Raw genomic sequence first — 13,939 nt, 5'->3', positions numbered from 1 at the left:
TAAGTCATCCAATTAGGGCTAACTATTTCATGAAACATGAAAAATAGAAGCAAGGACATAAATTTGCTCCACCCATTCGTTTGGAAAGCCGATTAATGTCAAGTCAGCGTATTTTCTCACTGCTTTCTTCTTATAATGCTAAAAATATTATGTCAACAGAGTTGCATGCAAGTTGTGGAAGACACGCTCAATGAATACCACTTAACATTTAAAATAGTATGTTTATTAAACGAACTATTCCTGCAGTTAAAAGAGCAAAGGAACAAACAATAAAGATGAAATGGATTTTGTCATTGGACTGGGGCAAGAGAAAAATGCCATTTTACAGTGTATTCCAGAGTTATTTGGTATTTTGAAATTGTTTTCACGCGTTGTTTTCTCTTAATATTATTAGTTCTATTGTTTTTTTGTTTTCTGTTTTTTGTTTTTTTCCAGATTTAGTGTCAGGATATGTAAATTGACCCAGACCCTGCATGTTTTAGTATTTTGTATCTAGTTGTTGTTGTTTTTTTTTTTTTTTTAGGGTGGAACATAAAATGTCCTCCAATTCTGGAATGACCTACAGGGCCTCCTGAGACATGCCTGAAACACTTCACTAGGGAGACTATCCACAATGACATTGCAAAAATGCAAAATGGTATATAGATATACGATATCAAAATAATGTGATACATTTTAGAGTTCCTCATAACATATTGGGGCCAAAGTTATACAAACAATTGCAAACTATATTTCCTCCACCATAAATATCTAATCAATAACAACATTTGGTCAACTTTTTTTTTTTTTTTTTTGGTAAGTAAAATATGATACAGTATTCTGTCTCATTGTTTTTATGTGCACATAAATGTCCACAACAGACTTGCTTTTCACCAGAAGTTCAGTTCAGTTTATTCACACATCATTAAAGGTATACAGTCCATGGTCATATACAAGCAGTTCGTATGATAAGATGCGCGAAAAGGACACTCCAAAGAAACTATTTAAAACTTTTAGTAGGGGCATAGTTGGACAGCATACACATACACAAACCCGTACACATACATACAATTAACTATGGACAATTTCAACATTCCAGTTACATTGGATTTGATATATGGTGAGTTTTGTCTTTATAATGGGGGTCACCATAACTGAAGGTACACGTAATAAAGCAAATTTCGAAGCAATTTCCCCAAATTATTTTATTGCTTCTCAAAAGCTTCATTTTCTCATCACTACTTTGGGATTGATTATTATGTCTTCTCTTTTACAACCACTGTGAGATCAAAGATAATGTTGCGAATTAGTGACATTTCAGATCAAAGCAGCCTCAATGTTTTTTTGCTTTTTGTCGCTAATTTTCAACATTAGCTTATTTTATTATCCATTTTTGACTGGCACCCTGGCATAAGAGATTAGGTGATATAAAAACCATAAAAAAACATGATTTTATTATAAAACCTCAACGCACTACTAATGTATTGTAATGTACATTTTTTGTGAGAATGATTTCAGTTTGAGGTTTGTGTTTAATTTAAGCAGTTGCATGCGCCTTTTGCTAATACTGTATGTTTGGAATACAATTCCCATAAGTCTGTGCGAAACCCCGGAAGTCCTTTTTCCTTTCTTCCGGTGTAGGTGAAGTCCTTTTCGGATTTACATCGGTGGGTGAGTCTATCGTATCCGTAACAATCCTCATAATTTGTTCCCTTAATACACCATTATGGTGTTTTCTATCGATTATATGCGTTTGCTCAGCGTGAATCATGTGAAATCAAACTTGACGGAAAGACATAATCCATGATTTGTCTCGCGAGGTACCACTGCTGGAGCTATGACGCTTGCAAGGCTTTCTTCCTGTCATGCCTTGTCAATATATCAGAAGCCCATTTAAAAAACGATAAAACAAGTCATAGAAGCGCTTAAGCAGTTTTGATTTCAGAGTCATGGTAAATGAGAATTAAATTGGTGTGTAAGGAAATTTCTTCCGCACAGACATAACGTTGAAACGTGAGCTAGCTAGCTAGCAGGCTAGTCAAGATGCTATTGGAAAGCAGCCATAATTGAAGTGATTGCGAGTTTAATTTAATACTTTTCTGGTTGCGGACTAACTTGCCGAATGCCCTCTTTCTAATGGGATTATTTGTGTGTATTCTTAGTCATAATGGCAGCCCTCCGACCCCTCACAAGGCCTAAAATTGTCAAGAAGAGAACCAAGAAGTTCATACGCCATCAATCCGATCGATATGTCAAGATTGCGGTAAGTTGTGATCCTGTTACTATTGTTGAGGATGCACACAACTCAATTTGATTTTTCTTTTCCAGAAAAACTGGCGCAAACCCAGAGGTATTGACAACAGGGTTCGCAGGCGGTTCAAGGGCCAGATGCTGATGCCCAACATTGGTTATGGTAGCAACAAGAAGACAAAGTATATGCTTCCAAATGGCTTCAAGAAGTTCCTGGTGCGCAATGTCAAGGAGCTGGAGGTTCTGATGATGAGCAACAAGTGAGTCAACGTCCATGGTGTTTTGGCTGTTCAGCAATTTTTGTATTTGCAGGAAAGATACTGTATTTTCATATTCTTTTTGTTTTACATCAAACACACTAAGATGCCGTAAGATTGCATTAAAGCTATAAGAGAGTAGTAAATGGTGTCGAAGATCAATGTTAAGTTGATACATCTCGAGTGGGTGCTGAGGTTAATGTTTGGTAATGTAATATGTTGAAATAGTCTTTATTTTTGGGCTTGGGCTGGTATGTTATTAACCAAATTTAGGAAATGAGATCTTGGTTTGGGACAGTGTCTCCAGTTACTTGTGTTTGTTCACTGTTGACATCAGTACTTGGTCCGTATTTCCCTGGTTGAATAGTGTGAGCTTACTGTACAAATTTGTACAAGAAAAAGATAATTAAAAAAAAAAAATAAGGGAAATTTTAACTTGGATGAAATCGGAGGCTATTGGAAATAAATTTTGTTTCCAAGCCTGCACCATCATACTAAAACTCGATTCAAATTGTTTTGCCTATCCAGTTAATTCATTAAAAGAAAGCTGCGACTATAATGAAATAATGAAAGCAACAATGGTGAATTAAAAGTAACTTGTACTTGAGCCTTTACCCTAATTTGCGATATCTAACGATATAAATCTCTGAACACTGTATTAACCTCATGTTCTTTGATTCCTCTATAGGACTCACTGTGCTGAGATTGCTCACAATGTCTCCTCAAAGAACAGGAAGGTGATCGTGGAGAGGGCAGCTCAGCTGGCCATCAAGATCACCAACCCCAACGCCAGACTCAGGAGTGAAGAAAACGAATAAAAAGGCTGTTCATAATAAATACTTCAATATTGAATCTTGCGCATATATTTTATTGGTTAGTAAAAAAGTTCGGCACCGTGAATGAGAAAGCAAGTTCATTTGTTGTTTTTCAAATGGATGACATTTTTACTACCCAAATTCACATTTGTTATTAGATGTTGGAATGTAGCCAATTGCCACAAATCCCCAGTATGTATTTTATAACCTTGCCCAGATTGTGTTTTTGTTTAAGAGGCTGTTCCCTGTAGAGAAAGTTTCCATTGCTGTGTGTCTGCCAGGCTATGCCCCTTGGTGCTCAGTCCTGTGCCATCTGTCACCTGAAAAGTGCCAGAGATGCACACAAAAAACCTTGCCAGTCTTGTCAAGAGAGTAGAGCAAACAAACCTCGGACCCTTTTGAATTCTTCAAAATACATTGTCCTGTGGATGTAGTCAAGAAGGTTTGGAGTGTTCAAGAGGGGGACGAAGACTGCAGGCAAACTTGGATCTATTTGTATCTTGCCACAGTTCAAGACAATGAATATGACGGCGACTTTAGTGTTAGGAAAGGGCCATCTCACGCCCAAGCAAGTCTCATTTATCTTCTGTCAACCTGATCAAAGGCGAGGTGTTCACTCTGGTGGAGGACCGAGGAGGATGTTTTTTTCTCTCAGATGTCGGCTAGGCTTTGCCCGAGGGAGGACTAAAGGTACAAACTTAAAAAAAAAAAAATTATATTGCAGGTGCCATCAGATGCTCATGCCTTCCAAGATTGGTGAAAGCCGTTAGATTTTATCACAGAAAATACTGAAATATTTTATGTGAAACCTAATTTTCTGCCACCGTGTTACAGGTACCGCGTTTCAAAGTATCGTCCAATTATGTTACGACAGACGACTGTTTTGACTTCTATAAATGCTTTGTTGCGTCGTTTTTAAACATTGCATTTTCACCTGACTACCAGAAGATGGCAGTCTGGTTAAATTATGAGGACCTTTAGGGTGAGTTCGAGGACTAAAATTGGAGGTCATGCCCTTTTCTATATTAAGGCCCTTTTGTACTAATGACATCGATGGTTTTGGATGGTTTTGGTCCTGTCTTTTTTACTGCTACTGTCCTACATTGTAGGGGCAATTAGTTTATTTCATCCCCCAAATCCAAGGACCGCAGCTGCTTTCAGAACAAAACAAGAAAAGGGCCATATGAGGGTTTTTTTTTTTTTTTGTCCCAGGAGTTAATTTATTTCTGCTCATTTTGTTCATGTTCACTCAGATGGGATTTACCTTAAACAAGTCACATTGCAATCGTAGAAGTCATATATCCAATTACAAAACTATTATGTCTATGGTACAATATGCTGAGAGCTTCAGAAGCAATAACAAAATGACTAAAACATTTAAAAAGAGAACAATATTCATCAGACATAATGACTAAAGTCCCTGTAAATTCAAAATACAGCTCTTTTAAATTTGGCACGTCACTGAATAGTGTTGAAAACCAAGGGCGTAGGTTTGCATAGGGTTGGTAGGGACATAACACTACCAACTTTTTAGGATGCTCAGATTGTCCCCAACAACTTTTAAGCAACCTTATTTACAGAATATAATGAGTTCAGTTACATAGGTAATTTGATTGTCCTCCCATATGTCGCAAGGACAGAATTGATCCTACTTTTATTAAGTGAATTATTTTCGTTATGTTCAGACTTATATTTACCCCTTTTCACTTGCTGAATGTGCCGGTCCATTTTTCCCTCCAAACACACGTTTAATTGGCAGATGACTTATTTATTTAAAATTTATTTTCTACATTATTTATTCAAACATTTTTTACAGACATTTTTTAGATAATCATACAGAGGGGTGAAAGTGGGCCAGAACGGTCAGGAATGCAGTTCCGGTATAAGATTCAGGGCCAGAACGCAGTTCCGGTATAAGATTCAGGGCCGGAATTCTGTCTCGGTATAAGATTCAGGACCGGAATGCTGTTCCGGTACACGGTGCTTTAATTCCGAAAATATGACGGCAACTGTCAAAAACGCTATGTAAAAAAAAAAAGTGCTTAGCTGCCACACATGCATTTCATCTCAAAGAAGAAAACAATATACCACATCAGATTTACATACACAAGTGTTAACAACAAGCACAATGAAGTGCTTGTGTAGCGCAATCAGTTTACACCAATATTTATTATTTATTTTATTCCACGGACGGCATGGAGGTTTCCCAGCTGAGCTTATCTGAGTCTGACGATGATGAGTCACGTCAGCAAAGCAAAACGCCTGGACTCATTTATCCGTTCAGTTGGCTGACATACTGACATTTGATCAGCAGAGATGGTTACCTCTTATTGGTTCTAATGTGCATGTTTTCCGGAACAACAACAAAAAAAGAAAAAAAAGGTTGTTGTATTGATGCGACAAAAAAAGGGCAATGCAACATAAAATGGATCAAATCTTTTAGAGCAACGAAAGAGTTGAGGAGGCTTATTTATCATATTTAATTTTATTTGCTCTGATGGGGAAGTTCAGAACATCTTTGCTGTCAATGTGCACTTTGGACTTATATTGGTTCATTTATGTTAGGCTACTTATTCATTTCCTTATGATTTAAAAAAGTCAATGTTTGCACGATCTTCAATATATATTCCATTTCACTGCATAATATACACTGTAAGTCATTTTTACTTATTTTTCTGAATGTATGTTACTTAAATCTTTATTATTAAAAAAAAAAAAAAGTAAATGTTTACATCATCTTCAATTTTAATATACATCCTATGTTCTTAACTTTTATTTTGCAAATCATTGAAAAAATACAATTTTGAATGAAAATCAGTTTTTGTATGTGTTATAGAAATAACTGCTAAAACAGTTTTCATTGCATTTCAGTAGTTTAAGAGGTTTGACACCCCCCCACTAAAAAAAAAAAAAAAAACATGAAATTTCTGGCTCCGAGGCGACCGTCATGTCGGGGAATTCTGGCAAGAAATTCTAGCCACTTTCACCCCTGATCATACATGATCATAATTGAGGTAAAAAGTTTTCATTTTTTTATTGAGTTTGGCTGTTCTTGTGGACAAAAGCAGTCGTGTTTTATTTTTGTTATAACTAAGAAGTTTTTTTTTCAGTTATGTTTTATGTATTTATGTAGACCAGTGGTTCTTAACTGGGGGTCAATCGAACCCCAGGGTTTCCGTGAGTAAGCATCAGGGGTTCGGTGAAAGTTAAACGCAAAGCCCTATTTTGTACGCTGACTAAATCTAGGCAAAGTGGCGTTTAAATCCAAGTTTTGGACAAAATTAAAAGGCCTTATTCTATTTCTTTCAAATGCTAGCCCTCTATCTAATGGGAGGTGAAATTGGTTTGGAAGTATAACAAACCTACAGACGGCGTAAACTGCGTAGATAATTTAAAAAAATAATAATAAAATAATAATTGCATCATTTTACGCCATGAATATACTGTATTAGCCCGAATATAAGACGGCCCTGATTATAAAACGACCCCCTCTTTTTCCATGACTCAAGTTTGAAAAAACACTTTTTTTTTTAACACAAATTATTTTTATAGAGAAAATAATTACAGTACATCCGAAACAAATGATTATAACAATATATTTGAGAGAAAAAGCATGTTATTTTGCCTCATTCAAATCTTAATATCTGAACATTTAAATATGTAAACTAAAGTGCAATCACATTCGTAAATGAATGGCTTCTGGTTTTTGAAATGTAAATAAACCAATCTATTGTGATAAAACAACAAAATTGCAACCATTAACCATCAAAGTGAAGTTACTGTAACTGTAGTCTTGAAACAAGTCTGAATAAGGAAAAACACTGCAATAAAATAATGCAAACTGGTTAAACTTCAGAGTATCTGAGATGTGTCATGACAGAACTTCGCTTCAATGATATCTGACGCCATCTAGCATTGTGAATGGGGAGAGTAGCTGAGATCTGTCATGACAGAACATCACTTCAATGATATCTGGCTCCATCTAGCGTCGTCAATGTGTATAATGTCTAGACCATGAATATGAGACGACCCCCTCTTTTCTAATCTTATTTCAATGCAAAAAAAACACCGTCTTATTTTCGGGCCAATACGGTAGTATATAATGCAAGGATGTGACAATAAAATGAGAATGTAGACATGAAAACAAAAAAAGGAACAGTGTGAAATGAATGAAACAGCAGAAGGCAAAATAATTTGTAGTAAATCTGAAATCTTGAAGAAATTTGAACAGGAATTCACTTAGATGTTAGCTTACTAGGTTTTGAATCCATTAAAAAAAAAAAAAAAAAAGGCATTTTTATGACATTCCAAAGGGTTTGGTGAAAACACTCGTGAAACTCTTAGGGTTCAGTACCTTTAGCAAGGTTAAGGACCACTGATTTTTGACAGACAATGTTGAGTGGTCTTAAGACAAATGTTTATTTTTCCGCATTTCAGGATAGCTAAGAGATCACAATTAAGTTTGTATTTAATGTGTATGTTAATATAATTTATGTTAAAATTTCAATTTAATTTCAATTTAAATTTGCTAATAAAATCCAGACATTTATCCTGGAAGTTTCCGAAATGTTTTTTAGTTTTTAAAAACAAAGGCTTGAATCGAATGGTGCATCACCTGAACCACATGAAAGTTAGTATAAGTCAAAACAGATTTATTTTGCATCGATCGTTTAGTCTCTGAATTAATTAGGTTCATATTCGTGAGAAATGTAGCACTGACCCAGTTTCACCCAATGTGTTTGGTCTTTTTAATGTATCATCCCCAGCAAAAATTTTACACGCAGGTTATGCTATTATATCGTTCCTATCAATGTTTAGACCAAACCTACGCCCTGGTTCAAAACCTTCCCCAATCTGAATGATTAAAAAAAACACAGTGTTTTTATAACAAAGCATTGAAATATGGCTTCCAGCTCTTCCCACTTGAAATTGATCGGACGTCTATTGCACAACAAAACCTATGACCTGGGCTGCTGTGAATGACTGAAAACTTTTGAATTGATGTCCACTGTACAGTAGTGACCACTGTTTCCGAAAGGGTTATGTGATTTTTTTCCACCACAGAACTTTTTTATAATGAGTTAGGGTTTGGGGGCGGTTGTGCTTTGTTTTATTACTTTTGTCATTTTATTCCCTAAATTTAAAGCTGCTGCCTCTGTGACCTGATTAAGCGGGATGGATGGATGGATGGATGGACGGACGGACGGACGGATGGATACCATCAATATTCCATCTCCCGATTGCCTTTATGCAGCTGGTGATTAATATGCTATTAGAGAGGAATAAAAGGCTCTCAGAGGAAATTATCCTCAGTCAAGTATTTTGTAACAAGTGGAACAGCTGACTAATTAGGCCTGGTGCAGAAATATGATTTTTTTTTTGTAACCTCTTGAAATTGGCCTGACCTCACATGGATTCCTGTTGAAAGGGCGACAGTGTGTAAACGTTGCAAGCGTGTCAAACTCTGCTCAGCTCAGGAAGTGGTAGACGTCCAGGAGTGTGTGCTTGACAAATGGTTCGACAGGTGTGGCGACGCTTGCGCCGACATATCTGTTCATATGGCTCGGATGTCAAACCGAATGTATTTCTCATCACTTTAACCCGCACGGTCAGACATGATTGCCCCTCTGGAATTGTGCATATGCCGATATGTGCGATTGTGCATGTGCTGGGTACGTGTTACGAAAAGTCCTAGTGTTAGAGTGGGTGGGTGTGCACATGTAATGAAGGGTGTTGGATTTGGTGGGAAATGGATGAAGACTGTGCATGTGTGCGCGCGTGTAGGGGGAGGGAGCAGTGACAGTAGTGTGCTCCCGCCTCACTCAACCCCTCTGGCAAAGAGAGAGTGTATATGTGTGTATTTGAGAGAGAGAAAGAGAGAGAGGTATGTGTGAGTCTGTGAGCACATGAGAAGAGGAATGATAAATCCACTGAAAAGAGACTAACATTTTCCAATAGAATGGCAAGAAAAGGATGCATTTATCTCCTTGTTTTGGATTTCATGGAGAAAAGGAAATCGGTAGGTGTTCTTTAGGCACCCGAGTACAAACTAAGATCAGGTCTTCCACTAGAATAAAAACAGCGCTGTATAGGGCCAAAGGATCAAAGATGGAGTTCCACTGGTATCTGAGTCGGTGAAACATCCCAGTCACCAACTTAATCCTCAGGTAGACTAATTATCAAGAAGGTGACTTCCAAAAGGGAGCTGTAGCCATGCTGTGTGGTCTTCGGAGAGACTCCAAGAACAGCAATGGTAAGATCGCCACTCTTTCATTTTCACCAGGTCACGGGTGTCATCTTTGGTGTCGTCGAAGTGGATTTGAGGAGCGAGAGCATTGCGCTCTTAGAGCAATGTAATGTCACGGATAAATATGAATGATGAGACTGAATATATTGCATGAAATGTGAATGTCAGCAAGCGCGTCCAGCCGGCGCCTCTTGCCCTCTGCCAAGTGTAATGTGGACAGATTTAGACTCTGTTTGTGAATCAGGTTTTACTTCTGAAATAGCATCATGACTTCATCCTCACCATTTCTGTCACACCCTCTTCCTACAAACCACATATTCAACCTTATCCTAAACTACACTTGATAGGAATTGTTCTGATTTAAAATCTGAGTTAATGTATTCATCCTTTGCATATTCATAACAGAATCCACAATTAGAATTATAATGACGCACAGCTCTTATCGTGGAGTCGCAGTCGAGGTTGTTTATTAATTAGCTTCAGTGTAACATCTTGAGGGCGACTGATGCTTCTTTTAAGCCTCCAGAAGAAAAGGCTACAGTGGTACAGTCGTGGCCAATCACGTGCAGCACGTTGGGTCTGTGTAACCCACAGCTAATGTTGCCTTTTGACTGCAGTGACAGCTGCTGGACTGTCAAGGCCCCCAGGAATCTGTGTGGTATTAAGGCTTTTGCCTAAGATAACATGTTTGTGATGTGTCACTCACTTTGTTCATGTGGGCTCGTACCTTTGGGCATCCAGGCTGGATATTGTGCAAGGATGTGTGTAAAATACCATGTTATGCAAATGTGTCTTCATTCATCACATGAAATAAACAAAGATATATCGTTGTGTTGGGTATGAGTCATGCAGCTGTGTAAAAATCAGAGTATTCTTCTGGGTTCCCGGCATCCAGGTCAGAGGTTTCAGGTCACAAATGCTTTGACAGGGACTCTATGCCTCTCAGTCATCTCTACTGTGGATGCATGTCGACACTTGATGTGTTTGAGAAAGGAAAAAGACAGTAATTTTGATGCCCTTCGAGTTGTTCAGTCCTTACATTCCTCTCGTGTCGTGGGAATCTCAGTTATGGCCGTTACGTCATTGATTGTAGACCAGAAGATAGCAGGTTCAAAATATGGTGAATAGCTGTCAGCTCACTTCCCGAGTGCAACCAAAAACGCCATGAATGAGGGGCACAAACCCACAACTGCAGGGTCTTTCCCTCTTTATTGTTTTCATCATACAGGGAAAAAAGCATGGAGAAAACATCAGCCCTCAGAAGGATGCATGATATTGTAATCACGTTGCCCGATCAGAAAGAAAGGCAGTCACCAGCCCAATCCCATTGTAAAAGCCATCCAGTTTAATAAGAGCCAGCTCAAATTACAACCTCCTGTTAAAGATAAGATGTTTCCTTTGTACAACTCTGTATTTACATTTTGGGGTTAGTGGATTGGGGTGGGGTTAGCAGTTTCTAGTTTGAAAATTGTGGTTATTGTAGGTAACACAATCAGTATCCCAAATTGTTCACATTTCTTATTGGGTTTCAGTAGAAATCATGGTTAAGCCTCACCGCAGTTTTGATTATGATGACTTTGTAAAGAATGTTTCAAAACCAATGAGGACTTGATAAATGTAGATCTTCATCACTCTCGACATGGTGCTCCGTCACTGTACCGGGCAGCCAAAAGGTAATTCGCAGTGAACACAGTCTGTCAAAACAGCTTCCTCGTCGGCACGACTGCTGAAATGCTTATGTAGCTGCTTTCAGCTTAAGACTGCTCACAGGACCACTGCGAACATACCCTGTGCTTCAGAAATGGATCCCACTATGGATGGAACAAAACACTTTCTCCCTGCGGAGTAAATTGAAGACTCATTGTGGAAACAGCTCTAAATGACATGAAATGATGATTTTCCCCCCATGCAGAAAAGAGTCCATTAACCACATGCTGTTGCATCCAGAGAATCCTCAGGCTCAAGTCGTTGCATAGAACCCTCTTGCTGAAAATATATTCTTGTCACGAGTAAATGCTCTTCATGGGTAATTTCTCCACATTGAACACATCTGACCATTTCAGGGGTTGTTTAGGAGCGGTCACATTAAAAAACTGATTTATTCAACTGCAGCCCCCTTTACCACCTAGTCCCCACTTTACCCAAGGTGCACTTCAGAGTAATAAAAGCTTGAGCATCTGTTATGAGGTGCATAATGGTTTGTTCATTTGGCCATCTGCCGCAGAGATTCTCTCTCATTGAGCCACAGTGCCTCCTAACATACCTCCTTTCTGTCTCCTCAGATGAGGGACCATACGCAAAAGGAAGCAAGCAGTCCGGGGCATCTGACCAATCACATTTCTCCCAGAGGCGCAGCCTTTCAGGTACAATTTAGTCAAACGTGCATCATACTTTGTTTTCAGTTTGTGCCTTGATGCATGCTTATGCATTCACCTGCATACTTTTCTGCTGTAGAGATTGCCACATGGGGAAAATGTTTGGCATATCACTTATTGGCAATAGGGTATTTTTATAACACTTTTTAAAATCAATTATCTATCACTTAAACATCAAAAAGAGGTGATGAACTTACTTCTCAAGCAGAAACTTGTGCTGGCTCCAAATTCTATTAGAGGCCTCTCCACATCTGAAAAGCTATTATACAGTATGTTTACCCTTGTTTGTGTCAGGCCAATTCCTTCTTTTGCCCTTTTATTGCTTCCCGGATATGGATATTCCTCAGGTGGGATGTTTAAAAAAAAACAACAACAAACAAACCACAGAGCTATACAATGGAGACATTGAGGCAAGACTTTTCATTGATCATTTTTTTAATGTACTAGCATCCTGGTTCATTCAGATTTTTTTTTTCTTCAAATTCATTTTTCAACCGACTGTTTAATACGACACTTGGTATGGATAACCTGCCACAAAAGAAACCTAATCTTCATCTTGCTACCCTCTTTTACTAACTTCCATAAGTCTTTAATTGAGAAAGGATGTACTTTCACAACTTATTCCCAGACCTTTGCTAAGGTGAGCGATATGACAAAAAAACTTAAAAATTTTGAAAATGTTAACACCGATTATTGACAATATCAATTTTTCCCAAATAAGGTCCTTAAAGACCCCCATACAGTATAATAAAAAAGTATTCGTCAGTAAATCACAAATTCTTCTTGATCTCTTTTTAGACCTTTTTATGTGATTTTTTTTTTTTCCATTTCATGTTGTCATTCATAGAGGTTGAAAAAAAAAACAGTTTTTTACAAGGGAGTGCAAGATAAAATTGCGGCACTCAAAGTATCTGGGGAAAAAATACTTAAGTACATTAACAAATTTTTGCACTGTGACAAACCACAGCACAAATTTTGATTGAAGTGATTGACACAAAAAGGCCAGAAAATTGTTTTCTTTAAGAGGACCTGTTTGTCACAAGCAAATACTAATGGCCCATCCACATGGTTTGTCTACAGAGGAGTACCGGGGAGTGACCACAGTGGACCTAATGAAAAGGGAAGGCAGCAACCTCGGCCTGACCATCTCCGGAGGCTCCGATAAAGATGGCAAGCCCAGAGTTTCAAACCTACGGCCAGGTGGGCTGGCTGCCAGGTGAGATTTGCATGCATTCTGTGATGCAGCTGCAACCACGCCACGCTGTCCGCACCACTTAGCTCTGCTTGCACAAACATGCTTATGCTGCAAAGTTACACTAGTTCACCTGCAGGACCTTGCTGTTATGTGAAGTCAGCTTGATGCCAAAAGAAATTTCTCTCCAAAATTCCTTGTTTTTTTAATGCAATGATGCAACTAAACTAAATAGAATTTACTGTAAGTGTGCTATTATGATTTTCTACATTTCTGTCAGATAAATATCTATCAAACCTCCTGCCTAAACCAATATAGAATAATTATATAATTATATACTGTACATGAGAGAAAATTCATTATTCAAATATGTTTAGAGTAGCACAGTAATACCTCAAAATGCTCAACTCTCAGATCGCATTACCTTCAACACCTGATACTGTCCTTACACTGCAAGGAAACCAATGTGAATTGAAATTGGCTTGATGTAAAGTTTGCTTCTGTCATCTAGCAGTGAAGTCTGAAGACTGACCCATATCTGTTTTTCCACTCGTTGTCACTCTTAGACAAGATGTGGCGGACTCAGATGTAGAATTCAGTCTTTTAATAACAAATGGTCAGAAGTAGGTACAAACTGAAGGTGCTCCAGCAGGAGGAAATAACGGTCTATGAAACAAAAATTATACAAAGGAGAAACAAGAGAGCCAGGCAAAATGCAGTGGAGTTGACAACTACAACAAAGGGCTGTGCATGAGGTACAAAATAACAAAGAGCTATGGCAGAATACTATGAACAACTTACAACTTAGGATATCTTTGGCTATG

General features: G+C 38.1%; 2 protein-coding genes across 5 annotated transcripts in view; both read left to right on the top strand.

The window, feature by feature from the left end:
- The first annotated feature begins 1,580 nt into the window (after window positions 1-1,580).
- Window positions 1,581-3,338, top strand: rpl32 (ribosomal protein L32). Of its 2 annotated transcripts, none has more exons than XM_057817427.1 (4): window positions 1,581-1,646; window positions 2,142-2,242; window positions 2,308-2,489; window positions 3,175-3,338. In XM_057817427.1, exons 2-4 carry the CDS (start codon window positions 2,147-2,149, stop codon window positions 3,302-3,304), a joined length of 408 nt encoding a protein of 135 aa, XP_057673410.1. In that variant the 5' UTR covers window positions 1,581-1,646; window positions 2,142-2,146; the 3' UTR covers window positions 3,305-3,338. The 2 variants fall into 2 exon arrangements, with proteins under 2 accessions (XP_057673410.1, XP_057673401.1); XM_057817418.1 differs by having other exon boundaries at window positions 1,587-1,650.
- A 5,846-nt stretch (window positions 3,339-9,184) lies between these two features.
- Window positions 9,185-13,939, top strand: part of LOC130904536 (glutamate receptor-interacting protein 2-like) — a 43,550-nt gene continuing 38,795 nt past the window's right edge. For all 3 annotated transcript variants that reach the window (XR_009060863.1, XM_057817361.1, XM_057817372.1), the window contains exons 1-3: window positions 9,185-9,554; window positions 11,831-11,911; window positions 13,004-13,139. Coding sequence is in view for 2 of the 3 variants with exons in the window: in XM_057817361.1 (XP_057673344.1) it covers window positions 9,515-9,554; window positions 11,831-11,911; window positions 13,004-13,139 (257 nt within the window). In the remaining variant the exon portion in view is untranslated. The remainder of the gene's footprint in view (window positions 9,555-11,830; window positions 11,912-13,003; window positions 13,140-13,939) is intronic.

Source organism: Corythoichthys intestinalis, chromosome 2, assembly GCF_030265065.1.
Source record: "Corythoichthys intestinalis isolate RoL2023-P3 chromosome 2, ASM3026506v1, whole genome shotgun sequence".
NCBI classification, from domain to species: Eukaryota; Metazoa; Chordata; class Actinopteri; order Syngnathiformes; family Syngnathidae; genus Corythoichthys; species Corythoichthys intestinalis.
This window is presented reverse-complemented; position numbering and strand designations above follow the sequence as displayed.